The following is a 17,732-nucleotide window of genomic DNA, read 5'->3' as shown; positions in this document are numbered from 1 at the left end:
GGTTGGGGGAAGGGTTGTAATTTAAAATAAGAAGTACGGGGACTTCCCTGGTGGCGCAGTGGATAGGAATCCGCCTGCCAATGCAGGGGACACGGGTTCGAGCCCTGGTCCGGGAATATCCCACATGCCACAGAGCAACTACGCCCATGTGCCACAACTACTGAGCCTGCACTCTACAGCCCGTGAGCCACAACTACTGAGCCCATGTGCCACAACTACTGAAGCCCACGTGTCTAGAGCCCGTGCCCTGCAACAAGAGAAGCCACTGCAAGGAGAAGCCCATACACCACAACAAAGATTAGCTCCCACTCACCGCAACTAGAGAAAGCCCACACACAGCAACGAAGACCTAATGCAGCCAAAAATAAATAAAAGTTTTTTAAAATGTTAATTATCCATTCTGTGTAGCAAAATTTTTAAAAATAAATAAAATAAAATAGGAAGTCGGGGAATACTTCATTGAGAGAGATTTCAAGGGGCAAGACATGAGTATATCTTTTGAAGAGTATATCAGGAAGAGAAAACTGCAAAGGAAACTCTCTAAGTTAAGGCTATGACTAATACGTTTGAGGAACATCAAGGCAGCCAGTGTGGCTAGAACTGAAAGAGCAAGGGGAAGAGGAAAAAGAGGAGAAGTTGGGGAAGTGATGAGGGTGAGATGGCTGTGAGCCTTTTAGGCCATCCTATGGACTCTGAATTTTACTTTGAGGGACATGTGAAACATTGATATCATCAGTTAGAAGATGATATGGCTTATATCATTCTGGCTGCTATTTTGAGAAGAGCCTATAGAGGATGAAAGAGCTGAAGCAGGAGAAATCTCCAATTAGGTTGCTGAGCTAAAAAAATCAGAGATGTGGCACCCAGTTTGGGCTGGGAGATGCAGCCCCAAGGCCCCAGCTGGGCTGTCCCAGGCAGCAGCTGTTGGTGTGCCATGGGAGAACTGAGAACGGTAAGGTGGCTGCACCACACTCCTTGGCTCTTAGACGCCAGAAGACGCAGATCTGAATAAACCACTTGACTGGAGGGTGGAGACAAGATGTGGAGTGAGCTCATCCCCTATCATGAAAACACCAAAATCACTACTAACTGTTGAACAACCATTGATTTAAAAAAATGCTGGAACCTATCCAAAAAGATATCCTACATCCAAAGACAAAGAAGAAGCCACAATGAGACAGTAGGAGGGGCGCAACCGTGATAAAATCAAATCTCATACCTGCTGGGTGGGCAACTCACAAACTGGAAAATAATTATATTGCAGAGGTTCTCCCACAGGAGTGAAAGTTCTGAGCCCCACGTCAGGCTCCCCAGCCTGGGGGTCTGGCATTGGGAGGAGGCGGCCACAGAACATCTGGCTTTGAAGATAAGTGGGGTTTGATCACAGGAATTCCACACGACTGGGGGAAACAGAAACTCCACTCTTGGAGGGCACATACAAGGTCTCGTGCACACCAGGACACAGGGGAAAAAGCAGCTGCCTCCTAAGAGCCTGGGCTGGACCTACCTGCTGGTATTGAAAGGTCTCCTGCAAAGGCGGGGGGTGGCTGTGGCTCACTGCGGGGGCAAGTAAACTGGCAGCGGCAGTTCTGGTGAGTACTCATGAGAGTGAGCCCTCTTAGAGGCCTCCATTTTCTCACCAAGACCTGGCCCTACCAGACAGCCTGTAGGCTCCAGTGCTGGGACACCTCAGGCCAAACAACCAACAGGGTGGGAACACAGCTCCACCCATCAGCAGACAGTCTGTTTAAAGCCTTCTGAATAAACAGCTGCCCGATAAACACATCCCCTGACATGGCCCTGCCCATCAGAGGGACAAGACCCAGTTCCACCCAGCAGTTGGCAGGAACCAGTCCCTCCCACCAGGAAGCCTGCACAAGCCTCTTAGACCAGCCTCACCCACCAGGCGGCAGACAGCAAAAGCAAGACGATTACAATCACAGAAAGTTAGACGAGACGGCAGAAGAATACGTACTAGACGAAGGAACAAGATAAAACCCCAGAAGAACAGCGAAGTGAAGTGGAGATAGGCAATCTACCTAAAAAAGAACTCAGAGTAATGATAGTAAAGATGACCCAAGATCTCGGAAAAAGAATGGAGACAGGAGACACAGACCGAGAAGATACAAGAAATGCTTAAGAAAGAGCTAGAAGATCTAAAGAACAAACAGAGATGAACAATACAATAACTGAAATGAAAAATACACTAGAAGGAATCAATAGCAGAAAAAATGAGGCAGGAGAACAGATAAGTGACCTGGAAGACAGAATGGTGGAATTCACTGCCACAGAACAGAATAAAGAAAAAAGAATGAAAAGAAATGAAGACAGCCTAAGAGACCTCTGGGACAATATTAAACACACCAACATTCTCATTACATGGGTCCCAGAAGGAGAATAGAGAGAGAAAGGACCTGAGAAAATATTTGAAGAGACAATAGCTGAAAAATTCCCTAACCTGGGAAAGGAAACAGTCATCAAGTCCAGGAAGCCCAGAGAGTCCCATACATGATAACACCAAGCAGGAACATGCTGAGACACATATTAATCAAACTGACAAACAGTAAATATAACGGAAAATATAACGGAAATATAACGGAAAATATATTATATTTATATATATATAAATATATATATAACGGAAAAATATTAAAAGTAACAAGGGAAAAGCAACAATTAACATACAAAGGAATCGCCATAAAGTTATCAGCTGATTTTTCAGCAGAAATTCTGCAGGCCAGTAGGGAGTGGTATAATGTATTTAAAGTGATGAAAGGAAAGAACCTACAACCAAGAATACTCTACCCAGCAATGCTCTCATTCAGATATGATGGAGAAATGAAATCAAAAGCTTTACAGACAAGCAAAAAGCTAACAGAATTCAGCACCACCAGACCAGCTTGCCAACAAATGCTAAAGGAACTTCTCTAGATGGAAAAGAAAAGACCACAACTAGAAACAAGAAAATTATGAATTGAAAAGCTCATCAATAAAGGCAAACATAAAGTAAAGACAGGAAATCATCCACACACAAATATGATATCAAAACCAGGAATTGTGAGGAGAGTACAAATGCAGAATACTGGAAATGCATTTGAAATGAAACGACCAGCAACTTAAAACAATCTTGTTTATATATAGACTACTACATCAAAACCTCATGGTAACCAAACCAAAAATCTACAGTAGATACACACACAAAAAAGAAAAAGGAATCCAAACACAACAGTAAAGTTAGTCGTCAAATCACAAGAGAACAAAAGATGAAGGGAAGAAAAAAAGACCTTCAAAAACAAATCCAAAACAATTAACAAAATGGTGGGAATTCCCTGGTAGTCCAGTGGTTAGGACTCTGCACTTTCACTGCTGAGGACATAGGTTCAATCCCTGGGCCTTGCACAGCAAAGGAAACCATAAATGAAAAGACAGCCCACAGAATAGGAGAAAATATTTGCACATGATGCAACCAACAAGGGATTCATCTCCAAAATATACAAACAGCTCATGCAGCTCAATATCAAAAAAATAAACAACCCAATCAAAAAATGGGCAGAAGACCTAAATAGACATTTCTCCAAAGAAGACATACAGATGACCAAAAAGCAAATGAAAAGATGCTCAACATCACTAATTATCAGAGAAATGCAAATCAAAACTACAGTGAGCAATCACCTCACACCAGTCAGAATGTCCATCAACAAAATGTCTACAAACAATAAATGATGGAGAGGGTGTGGAGAAAAGAAGACCCTCCTACACTGTTGGTGGGAATGTAAATTGGTGCGGTCACCATGGAGAACAGTACAGAGGTTCCTTAAAAAATGAAAAACAGAACTACAATATGATAAAGCAATCATACTCTTGGGCATATATCCAGAGAAAACCATGGTTCAAAAGGATACATGCACCCCAATGTTCACTGCAGTGCTGTTTACAATAGCCAAGACATGGAAGCAACCTAAATGTCCATCGCCATAAGAATGGAAAAAGCAGATGTGGTACATATATACCATGGAATATTACTCAGCCATAAAAATGAATGAAATAATGCCATTTGCAGCAACATGGTTTGACCTGGTGATTATCATACTAAGTAAGTCAGACAAATATCATATGATATCCCTTATAAGTGGAATCTAAAAAAATGATACAAATGGACTTATTTATAAAACAGAAACAGACTCACAGACCTAAAACACAAACTTACGGTTACCAAAGGGGAAAGGTGTGGGGAGGGATAAATTGGCAGTTTGAGATTGACATATACACACTACTGTATTTAAAATAAATAACCAACAAAGATCTACTGTACAGCACAGTGAATTCTGCTTGATATTCTGCAATAACCTAAATGGGAAAAGAATTTGAAAAAGAATATATATATATATATATATATATGCATAACTGAATCACTTTGCTGTAAACCTGAAACTAATACAACATTGTAAATCAATTATACTCTAATATAAAGTAAAAATGTTTTAAAAATCAGAGATGCATCTCCAAAGAGAATGTGCTATAAGGACTGGACATAGAACTGATTCAGTTATCGAAACCATTTTCAAAATGCACGCTTTGAGCAAAACTTTGAAAAACTTTCTGAAAGTAATTTTAAGATGGTTTCTCCCATAAAATGTACTAAACCTTACATGTTGAGGTTTGACAGTTATACAACGATTTTTTTTTCATATTCACCCTTAGATAGCAATGATTTTCATAAGAGAAGCCCTTTAATTTTAATATGTTTTTCCTGGATAGTTTTGCATAATTTTTACATGATTTCCTTGATGAACCCACTAAAACTATTTTCCATCCATAGTTTTGCATAATCTGCATACTAAGGAAATACTGAGGAAGAGCTCGGAACTGGGCAATTCAGCAGGATCACAGAAACCACGTGCTGGGAGCTGCCTGTCAGCAAATGCTGCTAGAGATTCTGTAAATATCAGGAAAAGTCTTGCAGGTAAGGGCAAAATAAATGGCTTTGGCAAGTTTTGTATAGGCTGCATATTTCTTGCGGGGTCAGTGCTACTTCTAAAGAGTCCAAGTAGATTATTTTGGAACACAACTTTCTGTGTGCCTGCATACTTGCTGTCTCCCTGCTTAGATTCCTCTATAAAAAGCCTCTTGAGTGCACTACTGACTACAGGGATTTTATGGCATTGAATGATGGGAAGCTAGCAGGATGTTCTAGTTACCACTGCTGAAAAACAAATTATCTTAAAACTTAGTAGCTCAAAACAACTATTTTATTTTGTTCATAATATTGTGGGTCAGGAATTCTGGAAGGGTTTGGGATGGGGTTCCCATGGAGCTGTAGTCATCTGAAGGCTCAACTGGGCTGTATATCCAAGGTGGCTCACTCACATAACTGTCAGTTGATTCTTTCAGTTGGGCTGTTGATCCAAGCACCTACAAATGGCCTCTTCATGTTGTCTGCGCTTCCTCACAAAATGGCAGCCTCTCTTAGATTCTTACAAGGTGGCTCAGTGCTCCAAATATGAGTGTTTCAGCATGTAACATGGAAGCTGTATCATTTTTTATGACCTAGCCTTGCATGACATGCATTGTCATTTTGATCACATTCCATTGGGTACAAGTAAGTCATAAGCCCACTCAGATTCCCACTCAGATTCTCAGCCCACTCAGGGGGCATATACCTTACCTCCTGATGAGAGAAGTGTCAAGGTCACATTGTAGAGGAGCATGTGGCAGAGCAGATATTGTTGGGGCCGTAGTTGGAAAATATAATCTCCCACACAGGGTTAGTTATTAAAAATAGAATGTGTGAAGTCACTGAATTCAAGGTAGAGTATAGAGGTCACAAGACTTCGTGGAGAAACAAAGTAAGGAGGCAGAAACTGCAAAATGTTTACATCCTCACATTCAAAAGAGCAAAAGGATCCGAGAAAACAGTGGGAGTTTAATTAAGTCAGGCTAAAGTTTCAATAAAGGCTTCACTGCATGCTACACCCCAGGTGACCTTGCTAAGGGCTCTCTTATGGCAATTCATTCATCATTTCACAAACTTTTAGTGAGTGCCTACTACGTGTGCCAGGGACTATTCCAGGCTCTTGATGCAGATCAGTAAATTAATGTAGCAAAAAGCCCTACCCTCATGGAGAGTATATTCTAGTGGAGTCATGACACTAAAATAAACAACACTGCTTGCAAATTAAGTAAATGACAATTAGAGGCAAGGCTTCACGTGGTCTAACTAGCTACCTTTGCCCTGAAGAATGTTCTGCGCTGAGATTTTGCCAGGTAATTGTGCAACAAAGTGGCAAGGTCTTTGGGAAAGAAGTTTACAGGTAAAAAGGTTAATTTCTCCTGTGAGTTTAAGAGGGCTTCTAGATACCACTAATTTCTTGCTTCTCCCAAACCAGGCTGTTTCTCATCCATCTTGTGACCTTTGTTCTACTTGTGGGCATCACTGCAGAAAAGAAACCCCTAGGAACCTTAATACTTCACCCCACCCTGTATACACACCCTTTGTCATGTAGCTTTGGAGTTACATAAAGACACCCTGTATTTCCTGATGTAATTTGCCAATAGAATAAGGCAGACAAGAGTGTGTCAGCTCTGAGACCAGACCTAAAGAAGTCTTGCATGTTTCCTCTTGTGCTCTGGCCCCTCTGCCATTGCCATGCAGTCATGCTGGAGTTGAACTGCTGGAGGATGAGACATGTGGACCAGAGCCCAGTCAACCCAGTCTCCCCAAGCAACAGCCAGCCCACCCCCAGAGCGCAGCCGGGATCCATGAGCGATAAACTTATTATTATACGCTACAAGATTTTGTGATTGCTTGTTATGCAGCATTTTTTGGCGGGAGGTGGGAGGGGAACACAACTGGGAAAAAAGCACAGCTCCTTCTCTCGGAGACCTGTTTCCACTTTATTTTGAAGGCAATCAGCCCAAGTCCCTTTCATTGCTGCTGGTGCTACCTTGGTGCTGGGCTGTGTGGAAGGATAATCAGAGCCAGAATGAACAGAGTTGCCTCTAGATTCATGACGAGGGTGAGGTGGGGAGGAATAAAGTAGAATAAGGCTTCATTTCTGCTTATGCAGGTTTGCATTTGATGTCTCCTTGCCCAAAGGGGCAAAAATCACTCCTAATGCCTACTACGACTAAGGGATAAGGAAGAATCCCCAAGGAGAAACAGAACATTCCAGATGCTCCTTTGATACCGTTAGCCCATCACACTCCCTGCCTAAAAGTGGACTTAGCTTTTTATTATTATAATTAAAAATGAACCTGTTTCGGCACGTTACAGGAGAACGGAGGCCATACCATCCGCTCTATGGATGTGTCAGTCCTGGCAGTCATCTTGGCAAACTGAACTCCTTCTCCAGAATACATCAAGCAAGGACAGGAGGGGCAGCCTATTTAATCTCTGCTTCCAAATCATTGAGACAATTAACACTTTTGAGGAAAACAATTACCTCCAAGCAAAACTGGCCTTTCAAGCAAGTGGAATTGCTGCTCTCCCAACAAAGTGTCAGAAACTTTTCCATGAGTCACTCATTCTTTTGTGTCTTGCACCGTCCCTATCAAAATGCAAACACCCCTGGGAAAGGTGAGCTCTTTGGCCTTCACTAGTCAACACTTTGGGAAAGGAAGAATTATTTCAAAACAGCTGAGCAAAAGAAAGGCAATTCATTTGTTTAATTGTTCATTTTCTCTTTCCCACTGGACTGTACGCTCCAAGAGGTCTAGGACCATGTCTATTTTGTTTATCCATCTATTTTCAGGGTCCAGGACCCATACGAGACGCTCAATATGCCTGCGGCGGGTGTGGGGGGCGGAGGAGCAGACGGGAAGAAACATGGGAAGGAAGGAAAGGAAGGAAGGAAGTAACTAAGGACACACAGAAAAGGGTCAAAACGCCTAATTAAAATTCTCAGCAGCGTTTACCCTTATATTCACTAGTTAATGGCCTCAAGACATTTATGGGGCGCTCACTATGCATGAATGGGGGTCGGGGGCGGTCTCTAGAGTAGGAGAAAGACAGAACCCCCATCCCTTACCTTATCCTGGTGTGGTTCTTTGAACTTTTACTCCTGGATAGTCCAAAAAAAACAACGCGACAGCCAAGGCTGAGAAAAATTTACCCTATGGGGCGTTTCACCGTTTTACTGCACGAAACGTGCATTCAAATCCCTCAGCCTTTGGGATGAAACACAGAATGAGAAAGCCAAGTTGACCAAGACGAAAAACAAGTTTCAGGAGGGCGCTCAGTTTTTCCCCAGTAGCCTCTACTAGTTGCGTGGCTTCTCAACCGTTACTGTGCATGAGAATCACCTGGGGATCTTGCTAAACATGCTGATTTTGATTCACTAAGTCTGGGGTGAAGTCTGAGCTGCTCCATTTTTAACATGCTCCCAGGTGATGCTGATCTGCTGACTCGAGGAGGGCCACCCTGGAGTACACGAGGGACTCGAGGTCTTCACCTCCGCCGCCAGGTGTGCGTATGCCCAGCCTCAGCGTTCCGGATCGGTGTCCCGCGCGTTCCTGGCCTTCCGCCGAGAGGGGAGGAGCCGGGGGCGGAGCGAGAGGAGTGGCGCGGCCCCCGCGTGGGTCCTGCCGGAGATCACCTCGGCCCCTAAGAGAGGCGGCCGAGCTGCGGCGGCGCAGGAGGGGGCGGGTTCGGCAAGGGCGCGGCTTCTGCGAGGGGATCGCGAGACACGCATCCCCCGCGCTTGCCGGGGCCACTCGGGAGCCTCGCGGCGATCCGATGCCCCACTTGGCAATCCGCTCCGCGCTCCTTCCTCGCGCCCGCCTCCTCTTGTCACCTCCCGTCTCAGCCTCCTCGCTCCATTCCGGCCGCATCCACCGCCATCCGAGTGCCTCAAAGAGCGAGAGGTGGTGCGCGGGACCGCAGGGCGCACCCTCCGGCAGACCCCGGCCCGGCCTTGGGGGGCACGGGCGGCAGCATGGACACCAAGCGCTGCTTCGCCAACCGCTTCGATGACTACCAGGGCAGCCTGCTGGCGGGCCAGTGCGAGGAGGCGGTGGCGCCCTTGGTCACCGCCACCATCGAGCGCATCCTCCAGGAGCTGCCCCCGCTGGGGGGCGGCGCTGAGGGCCGGGGGGCGGCGGCCGCGGCCAGCAGTTGCCAGGGAGGTCTGTACGGCGGCGTGGCCGGGGTGGCCTACATGCTCTACCACGTCTCTCAGAGCCCGCTCTTCGCCGGGGCCCGGGAGCGCTACTTGCGCTCGGCCAAGCGCCTCATCGACGCGTGCGCCCGCGCCGAGGAGTGGGGCGAGCCGGACGCCGACACCCGCGCTGCCTTCCTGCTCGGAGGCGCGGGCGTGTACGCCGTGGCCACGCTTGTGTACCACGCCCTGGGCCGGTCCGACTACGTGCAGCCGCTGGGCAAGTTCCGGTCTCTGTGCGCCGTCTGCGCGCCGGTTTCCTTCCTCGAGTGCGGCTCCGACGAGCTGTTCGTGGGCCGCGCGGGCTACCTGTGCGCCGCGCTCGTGCTGAAGCAGAAACTCGCCCAGGAGGTAAGAGGCAGCCCCGGCCGCGAGGCGGCGCTCGCCGCCTGCCAGGCCCTGTCCCGCCGCCCTGCCCCGGACTCGCGGCTCCGGGAACAGCGCCCCTGGCTGTTCTCCACCTCTCTTTGTTACTCTTTGTCTGACATTGTCGTTTCTTGAGTCTCTTGAGGTTTATCTCCTGGTTTTTTCCCTCTCCCTCTTCTCCCCCCCCCCCGCTCCACTCTCAGTCTCTCAGTTGGGATTCTGAGCCTTTGCGCTTTGCTCGTGTTTTACGGCGGACGTGGCACCTCCCCAAAAGCCTCTTTGCCCAGTAGTTTTCTGGAGGCCCTTTCAAGTGAGATTTTTTTAAAATCCCAAATGAAAGAGACTTCCCTTCCTTTGACCCTCCTGTCAAAAGCTGAAGCACCCTCGAATGTTAGAGTACTAGAAAATAATAGAAGTTTGGGGGGCTGATTATGCTATTATTGTTCCCATCATTAAGGTGAAGGTAAGTTGCTTCTGCGACCCCCAGGTCTGTAACCCAGAATAACTGTCCAGCTATAGGTCTAATGTGCTTCCTGTGTTGCTTTCTATTCAGTTCATTTCATGGCTCTTATAAAATGCATATCTGATGGGGTGTCCTCTTTTAAATAAATGTAGACAGAATTTTACCCCATTGTAATCGAATGTGTTTTTGTTTTTTTCATTTTCAAATGCGTCTTTAGGATTGTCAAGATGACAGCATACTTGACAGGGCAGGTTTTCTTAATGAATAGCTTTCCAGTGGCTCCTTGAAGTGAATTGGATTTCACAACTACATATGGGGTGTTTGTTTTTTTTTCCGGATTCACTTTGAATACAGCCTGTGGATATTAGAAGAGAATGTGCCAGTTCCTGTAGAGTAGGGGAAAAAAAAAATCCTCCAAAGGATCATAGTAACTAGAACTGAAAGAGAGGCACTTTCATTCATAACCCACTGGAGCCAAATATTGTTCTAGGGAGGAAGTGACACATTTAACTTGGCTCTATTTGGGCCAGAGTGGCGTTTGAAGAAAAATTAAAGGCACACAGTGTTTTTAAAGTGTAATTAACTTAGTTAACTTCTACAGAGGCAGGCTTGATTTTTGTTTTAATTTATAGCAGGTGAGGTTAATTCAAGTGAGAAAAAAGATTGCTAAAGACTGCACCGTGCTAGCGGGGAAGCAAAGGGCTGTGTGACAAAGTTGTCTTGAAATAGTTCACTCTGCTTCTGAGTCACTGTTATCCGCTGGCGGTTTCCCAAGGGCGCTTCCAGTTGTATAAAACCTTTGAGAAGGCCACAGGTCTATTTACATATCATTTGCATTATATTTGCATCTGCTTCTCAGACCTTGCTGTCTGGTGGCAGGCAGTTTTCAAACTGTGTGGGGTTGCTTTTCCCCCCAGTTGTTTTCCTTAAACTTGCTGCTTTCCCTTTCTGTGCTCCTCTCTGGAATGGAATGGCAGAGTGGGAGACCCATCAGGCTACGCAGGTGGCAACAGATCAGAAGGACTCCTTGCCCCAAGACTGGTGGCCCAGGGCCAGTCTGCGATGCTGATCCACAAAGACATTTATTAAGACTTCTCTTTTGCCCTGCTGCCAAACCAAATCTCTCTTTTTATACTAATCAAGTTGAGGTGCTCTGGCCCCTGCTCCCAGGACATAGAACAAGCTCTGAGAGTAAAACAAAAAACAAAACAAAACCCATCTCTTAGCCTGAGCAAATCAGCTAGTCTCAGTGCCAGCCTCAGCTGTGGTAACCCAAAAAGTTCAGGCTTGAAAGGTGCAGGGCAGAGGCTAAGCCTGCCAGGCTGGAAGCCCTTTGAGGGGAAAATACTAGTTTTCTACACCATCCCCACCCCCATGTCCTAGCCTGCATATGGCTTTGCCCTCAGTAGATGATCCATAAACCTTGATTAAATTGAATTGTGAACTTCTGTCATTTCTCTATAAATAATTTGTCATTCTGTCCTGGGTTTCTTTTCCTCCAATGTCATTTATATTCACTTTCCTCTGTCTTGGTTACCACCCTAGTCTAGCTCCTCCCTACCCTACTAGGCACATCTTTACCACCTCATAAGTAGATGAATGAATGAATCACCCTATACTGAGATTAGTGCAATATATGTACTCTGAGCTGGCTTCTCTCACTCAAGCCATTCCGTGTATCTCTGAGACACTAGGTTTCTTTAAAACACTTTTCATCATGTCACTACCCTGCTCAACATCCTGCAGTGGCTCCCTGTTACCTTTTCTCTCGTGGCTGCTCATCTCGCAGTTAGAGCTAAGATCCTTAAAATGGCTGACAAAGCCCCATGTGATCTGGCCCCTGCTTACCTATTCTACTTTTTGCTCACTCTGCTTCAGCCATACCAGCCTTCTTGCTGTTTCAGGTATTTATTGTCTCAGTGTTTGTACTCGCTGTGCCCTCTGCTTGGAATACTCTTCCCCTAGCTATTTTTATGGTTAGCTCCCTGACCTTGTCCAAGTTAGCTCCTCAATGAGGCCTTCCCTATCCACCCTATTTAAAACTGCCACCTGTCCCCTGACTTATGCCCCTTTCTTACTTCATTTTACTTGTTTTGTTTATGTCTTTTTTTAAAATAACAGAACATACTTTATTTTTAAATTGTATTTATTTATTTATTTTTGGCTGTGTTGGGTCTTCATTGTGGTGCATGGGCTTCTCACTGCAGTGGCTTCTCTTGTTGCAGAGCACAGGCTCTAGGTGCCCAGGCTGCAGTAGTTGTGGCACATGAGCTCAGTAGTTGTGGCTTGCAGGCTCTAGAGTGCAGGCTCAGTAGTTGTGGCACACGGGCTTAATTGCTCCGTGGCATGTAGGATCTTCCAGGACCACAGCTCGAACCCGCGTCCCCTGCATTGGCAGGTGGATTTTTAAGCACTGCACCACCAGGGAAGCCCCTGTTTATGTCTTCTTAATTAGAATGTAAGTTCCAGAAGAGTAGAGAGTTTTTGTTTTATTTCTGTACTTAAGCATTAAGACAGTGCCTGGTATATATTTGGGTACTCAACTTTCCTTGTTTTGGTGGTGGTGCAAATATTGTCTACTCTGTGGCTTGCTTCATCACTCAGTTTTAATGGCATCCCATTTATCAATATCTTCCTTTATGGTGCTGCTTTTGGTGTTAATGCTTAAAAAAATCCTTTCCTATTTCAATAAAAACTTTAAAAAATCCTTTCCTGCCGCCAAGATATCAGTAAATATTGGTTGAATGCGTGAATAAATGAATACTAGTTTCTTACAAATTTGACCTCAAATCAAACTTAACTACTAGACCAGTGTTTGTTCAACTTTAACATTATAGGCCTCACCTGCAGATCGTGTTAATAAAATACAGATTCTGATTCAGCAGGGCTGGGATAGGGCCTGAGATTCCGCATTTCTGACAAGTTCCCAGGTGATGCTGATGCTGCTGGTCTAGGGACCACGCTTTGACCAGCAAGGCAATGCAGTGATGCATAGATTTCAGCATTATACCAGCCATGTCTATTAAGACACCGTTTTGTGAAGCTTGATATATTTATTTATAAGGTTTTAGTTTAGAATACTGATCACTATATCCTACCATGCTTTCATTATAAGGATCCACAAGAGGAATTTCTGTCAGGGCTTCGAAACAGGAAGAGTTGTGCTCCTCCTGGAAATTGATTGAATTTTTTAAATCTCCAGGATAAGTTGTGTAACTGATTGTGTTTCTCACTTGATGTTGGCTACTAGGAAGCATATGGCAGAATTGTGGTCCACATAGCTTATGTACAAGTACTTTATCACGTGTATTTTTGCATACTAAACTTTGCCCTGGGTTTATCTAATTTTTTTTTCGTCTTTCATTTACCATTTTCTGAATTTTCTTCCTTACATTTGATTTTATTATTTGTATTTGTTTATAAGATTCATACATTAAAAAAAGTGTGTATAGAGAGAGAGAGACATACATACAGACAGAACGAACCACTCTATCCAGGTAATATAGTTTTGGTTAATTTGGCCCTCCTGGAAATACTCAATGGAAGTAGCTTAGAGGGTTTGTTAGGCAGATAGCCATGAGCAACGGAGCGCTAAAGTCTTAAGAAATCACACCATAAAAACTTGCATTGGGTCTCTTCTGCTTTCCAGATGGAAATGTTGCAGGGAAAAGGAAGTTGGAAAGTATGGTGGAGGGATTAAGGGGGAGGCCTAGGGACCACAGTTAAAATAATAACTTTTGCCCCCGGGTGACCTTGGACAAGTAATTTAACATCTTGGAGCCTTAATTTCCTCACTTATAAAATGGATTAATAATAGCTTCCTCCTTCACTTAGCCTGTCATTCATTCATTCAATGTCAGGTTTCCACGTGTGCCAGGCACCTTGCTAGATGCCAGGATCGAACAGTGAACAAAAATCAGTATATAGTTATGTTGTCAGAAGGGCTTGGAAGGAGGTAAACAGGAAATAAGTGCAGGTGGGGCAGGAGAGGGGAGGGGTGCTGCCTGGCATACATTAGCGGGGAAGCATTCTCTGCAGAGGTGATGTCCTAGCTCATCACTGAAGCATGAGAATGAAGTGGCCGCCTTAAGGGCAGGCATTCCAGGCCTAGGGGACAGCAGGGACAAAGCCCCCGAGGTGGGAAACTGCTTAGAGATTTCGAAGAAAAGGAAGGTAGCCTGCCCAGCTGGGGCACAGTGCGCAAGGGCTAGAGGGCTAGAGACCAGGTAGGAGCTGTGAGCAGGGGAAAAGCAGATCCTGCAGGGCCGGGGCAGTCCAAGTTAGGAGTTCGCATTTGTTTCAGTTTGAAACGGGAATGTCTTCATCTTATTCACCTTTCAAAAAAGATTTCCCTGGTTTTCTGTGTAGATAATGGATTGACCAGTATTAAGAAGGGTCACAAGGGGGGCTGATTAGAGGGGGTCTAAACCCCTTTTGTGCCAAGGACTCCTTTGTAAATATTGTGAAACCTACAGTACCTCTTTTTAAAAGAACATTTTTAGATGCATAATATACACAGGATTACAAAGGAAGCTAATTATATTAACATTCGATTACTAAAACATTTTTAAAATGTGTGATGCAGTAGCATATGTGCTGTTTGATTAACACATTCAATAAAGTTTTGCAGCGGGGCCTAAGGATTATTGTACATTTGTATCATGAGGGTCAATGATATTTCAAGATATCTTCAACAACTGCAGTGTGACATGAATATATCTGGGATTTCTATAGGTGGTAAAGTCACAAGTACTCCTGGTGGTTTGTGATCTGCATTCATAATGAAAGGAAATGCCAAGTTGTTTAAATAAGATTGGAGAAAATATAGATGTGATTTTCTTTTCCCAAAGGGAACTGTTCTGGAAGTTGCTGCAATGACTCACCCTAGATAAAGTGCCTAGTGTAGTGCTTGGCACAAAGTACCTCCTTAATGAAATCAATGTTATTTCCCTTTGCACCTACTAACAAAAAAATCAAAAGTGATTCTGAACATCACACAGAAAATTATACCCAATACAAGGAATCTATCTTACTGCCATGATTGAAGGAAAACACCTTTTGCCAGATTGTTAGTTGTGTCCTTAGCTCATTCCTAAGGCAGGTGGTTGGCAGCTGTCTAAGCGGGGATGCCTTTAGCTGCAAATAATGGAATGTCCAGTAGAAAGTGATCTAAATCAGGTAACCGGGCCACACAGCAGGAGGTGAGCGGCGGGCGGAGGAGAGAGCGAAGCTTCATCTGCTGCTCTCCATTGCTCGCATTACCACCTGAACCATCCCCCCACCCCCCACCCGTGGAGAAATTGTCTTCCACGAAACTGGTCCCTGGTGCCAAAACGGTTGGGGACTGCTGATCTAAATAATGGGAACACTATTACCTCACTTGACAAGGAGTGTAGAGCTAGGTCATTACAGTATTGGTTCAGCAACTCAGGAAAATCATCAGAACCCAAGCCCTTTCCAACCTTTTTCTCTGCTACTCTGGGTATGTGAGCTGTATCACTCCTCAAAATTGCAAGATGGCTGCTGCCATTCCAAGCATTGTGTTCCCATACTACTGGGTCTGAGGTTTATTTCTTTGAATTTTTTTCTTATCGTATGGAACATTCTATCCTTGAAGAATTTCCCTTCTGCCTCATTGCCCAGCACTTGGTCAACAACCCAGCACTGGCCACTTCTGGATTCTGGGGATGCTGAAAAGACTAATATCCTTCATTTCTAACCTCTGACCTCTAGTGGATGCAGATTCTAACAAGAAGAAAGGGGAGGGCAGTGGCTGGTGGGTGGTTACCAAAGTGTCTGCTCCTTGGCTCCCTAACCAAGGTCTGTCTCATGACCTCCCATTTGGCTATTGTCAGTAATGCTGTAATGGACATGGGGATGCAGATATCTCTTCCAGATCCTGTTTTCATATCATTTGGATAAATACCCAGAAGTGGGAATTCTGGATCATACGGTAGTTCTAGTTTTACTTTTTTGAGGAACATCCATACTGTTGTTGTCCGTAGTTGTCCTACCAACTTACATTCCTGCCAACAATGTACAACAGTTCCCTTTTTGCATTCTCACCAGTACTTGTTATCTCTTGCCTTTTTGGTGATAGTCATTCTGACAGGTGTGAGGAGATACCTCATCGTGGTTTTGATTTGCATTTCCCTGATAGTGATACTGAACACCTTTTCATCCACCTGTTGGCTGTTTGTATGTCTTCTTTGGAGAGATGTCTATGCAGTTCCTCTGCGCATTTTTTAAATTCAGTTGTTTGTTTTGCTATTGAGTTGTATGAGTTCTTTATATATTTTGAATATTAACCTCTTATGGTTCACAAATATTTGCTCCTATTCCGTAGGTTGCCTTTTCTTTTTGTTAGTAGTTTCTTTTTGCTGTGCAGAAGCTTTTTAGATTTATGTAGTTCCACTTATTTTTGATTTTTTTGCTTGTGCTATTGGTGTCATATCCAGAAAATCATGGCCAAGACCAGTGTCAAGGAGCTTTTCCCCTATGTTTTCTCCCAAGAGTTTTACATTTTCAGGTCTTATGTTTAAGCCTTTAATCCATTTCAAGCTAATTTTTGTAAGTGGTGTAAGATAGGGGTCCAGTTTCATTTTTCTGCATGTGGTTATCCAGTTTTCTCAATACCATTTATTTTTGAGGCTATCATTTCCCCATTGAGTATTCTTGGCTCCCATGTCAAGTATTAGTTGACCATATATGTGAGGGTTTATTTATGGGCTCTCGATTCTGTTCCATTGGTCTGTGTGTCTTTTTATGTCAGTATGGTACCATTTTAATTACTATAGCTTTGTAATATAGTTTGAAATCAGGAAGTATGATGCCTCTAGCTCTGTTCTTTTTTCTCAAGATTGCTTTGGTTATTCGGGGTCTTTTGTGCTTCTGTATGAATTTTAGGACTGTGTTTCTCTTTCTGTGAAAATGCCATTGGAATTTTGATAGCAATTGGATTGAATATATAGATGGCTTCGGGTAGCATGGACATCTTAATATCAATCCTGATCCACAAACACAGGATGTCTTTCCATTTATTTATCTTTAATTTTTTTCATCCAAGTTTTAACAGTTTTCAGTGTATAGATCTTTCACCTCCTTGGTTAAATTTATTCTGAAGTATTTTATTTTTGATGTTATTATTATAATGGGATTTCTTTTTTATCAGTTTTTTTAGTGTACAGAAGCACAACTGATTTTTGTATGTTGATGCTGTAACCTGCAACTTTACTGAATTCATTTATTCTAGCAGTGTTTTGGTAGACTCTTTAGGACTTTCTATATATATCATTATATCATCTGCAAACAGACAATTTTACTTCTTCCTTTCTGATTTGGATACCTTTTATTTCTTTTTATTGCCTAATTGCTCTGGCTAAAACTTCAGTACTATGTTGAATAAGAGTGAGAGTGGGCAGCCTTGTCTTGTTCCTGATCTTAGAGTAAAAGCTTTCAACATTTCACCATTGAGTATGATGTTAGCTGTGGGCTTGTCATATATAGTATTTATTATGTTGAGGTATATCCTGTCTATACCCAATTTGTTCACTTTTTATCATTAAAAGATGTTGAGTTTTGTCAGATTCTTTCTTTATCTGCATCTATTGAGATGATCGTGATTTTTATCTTTCACTATATTGTGATGTATCACATTTTTAGAGGAAAACATTTTTTTATTTATTCACTCATTCAATTACTTATTGAACAGACTATGTGCTATGCAGTGTCCTTTGTACTATGTATAC

General features: G+C 43.7%; 1 protein-coding gene across 1 annotated transcript in view; it reads left to right on the top strand.

Moving 5' to 3' along the window:
- Positions 1-8,599: 8,599 nt before the first annotated feature.
- LANCL3 (LanC like family member 3) overlaps positions 8,600-17,732 on the top strand; it is a 94,301-nt gene continuing 85,168 nt past the window's right edge. The window contains exon 1 of the mRNA XM_059050029.2: positions 8,600-9,506. Within this exon, the coding sequence (XP_058906012.1) occupies positions 8,934-9,506 (573 nt within the window). The 5' untranslated portion in view covers positions 8,600-8,933. The remainder of the gene's footprint in view (positions 9,507-17,732) is intronic.

This window comes from Kogia breviceps, chromosome X (assembly GCF_026419965.1).
Source record: "Kogia breviceps isolate mKogBre1 chromosome X, mKogBre1 haplotype 1, whole genome shotgun sequence".
Classification (NCBI taxonomy): domain Eukaryota; kingdom Metazoa; phylum Chordata; class Mammalia; order Artiodactyla; family Physeteridae; genus Kogia; species Kogia breviceps.
Note: the sequence above shows the minus strand (reverse complement) of the source record. Positions and strands in the feature narration are given on the sequence as shown.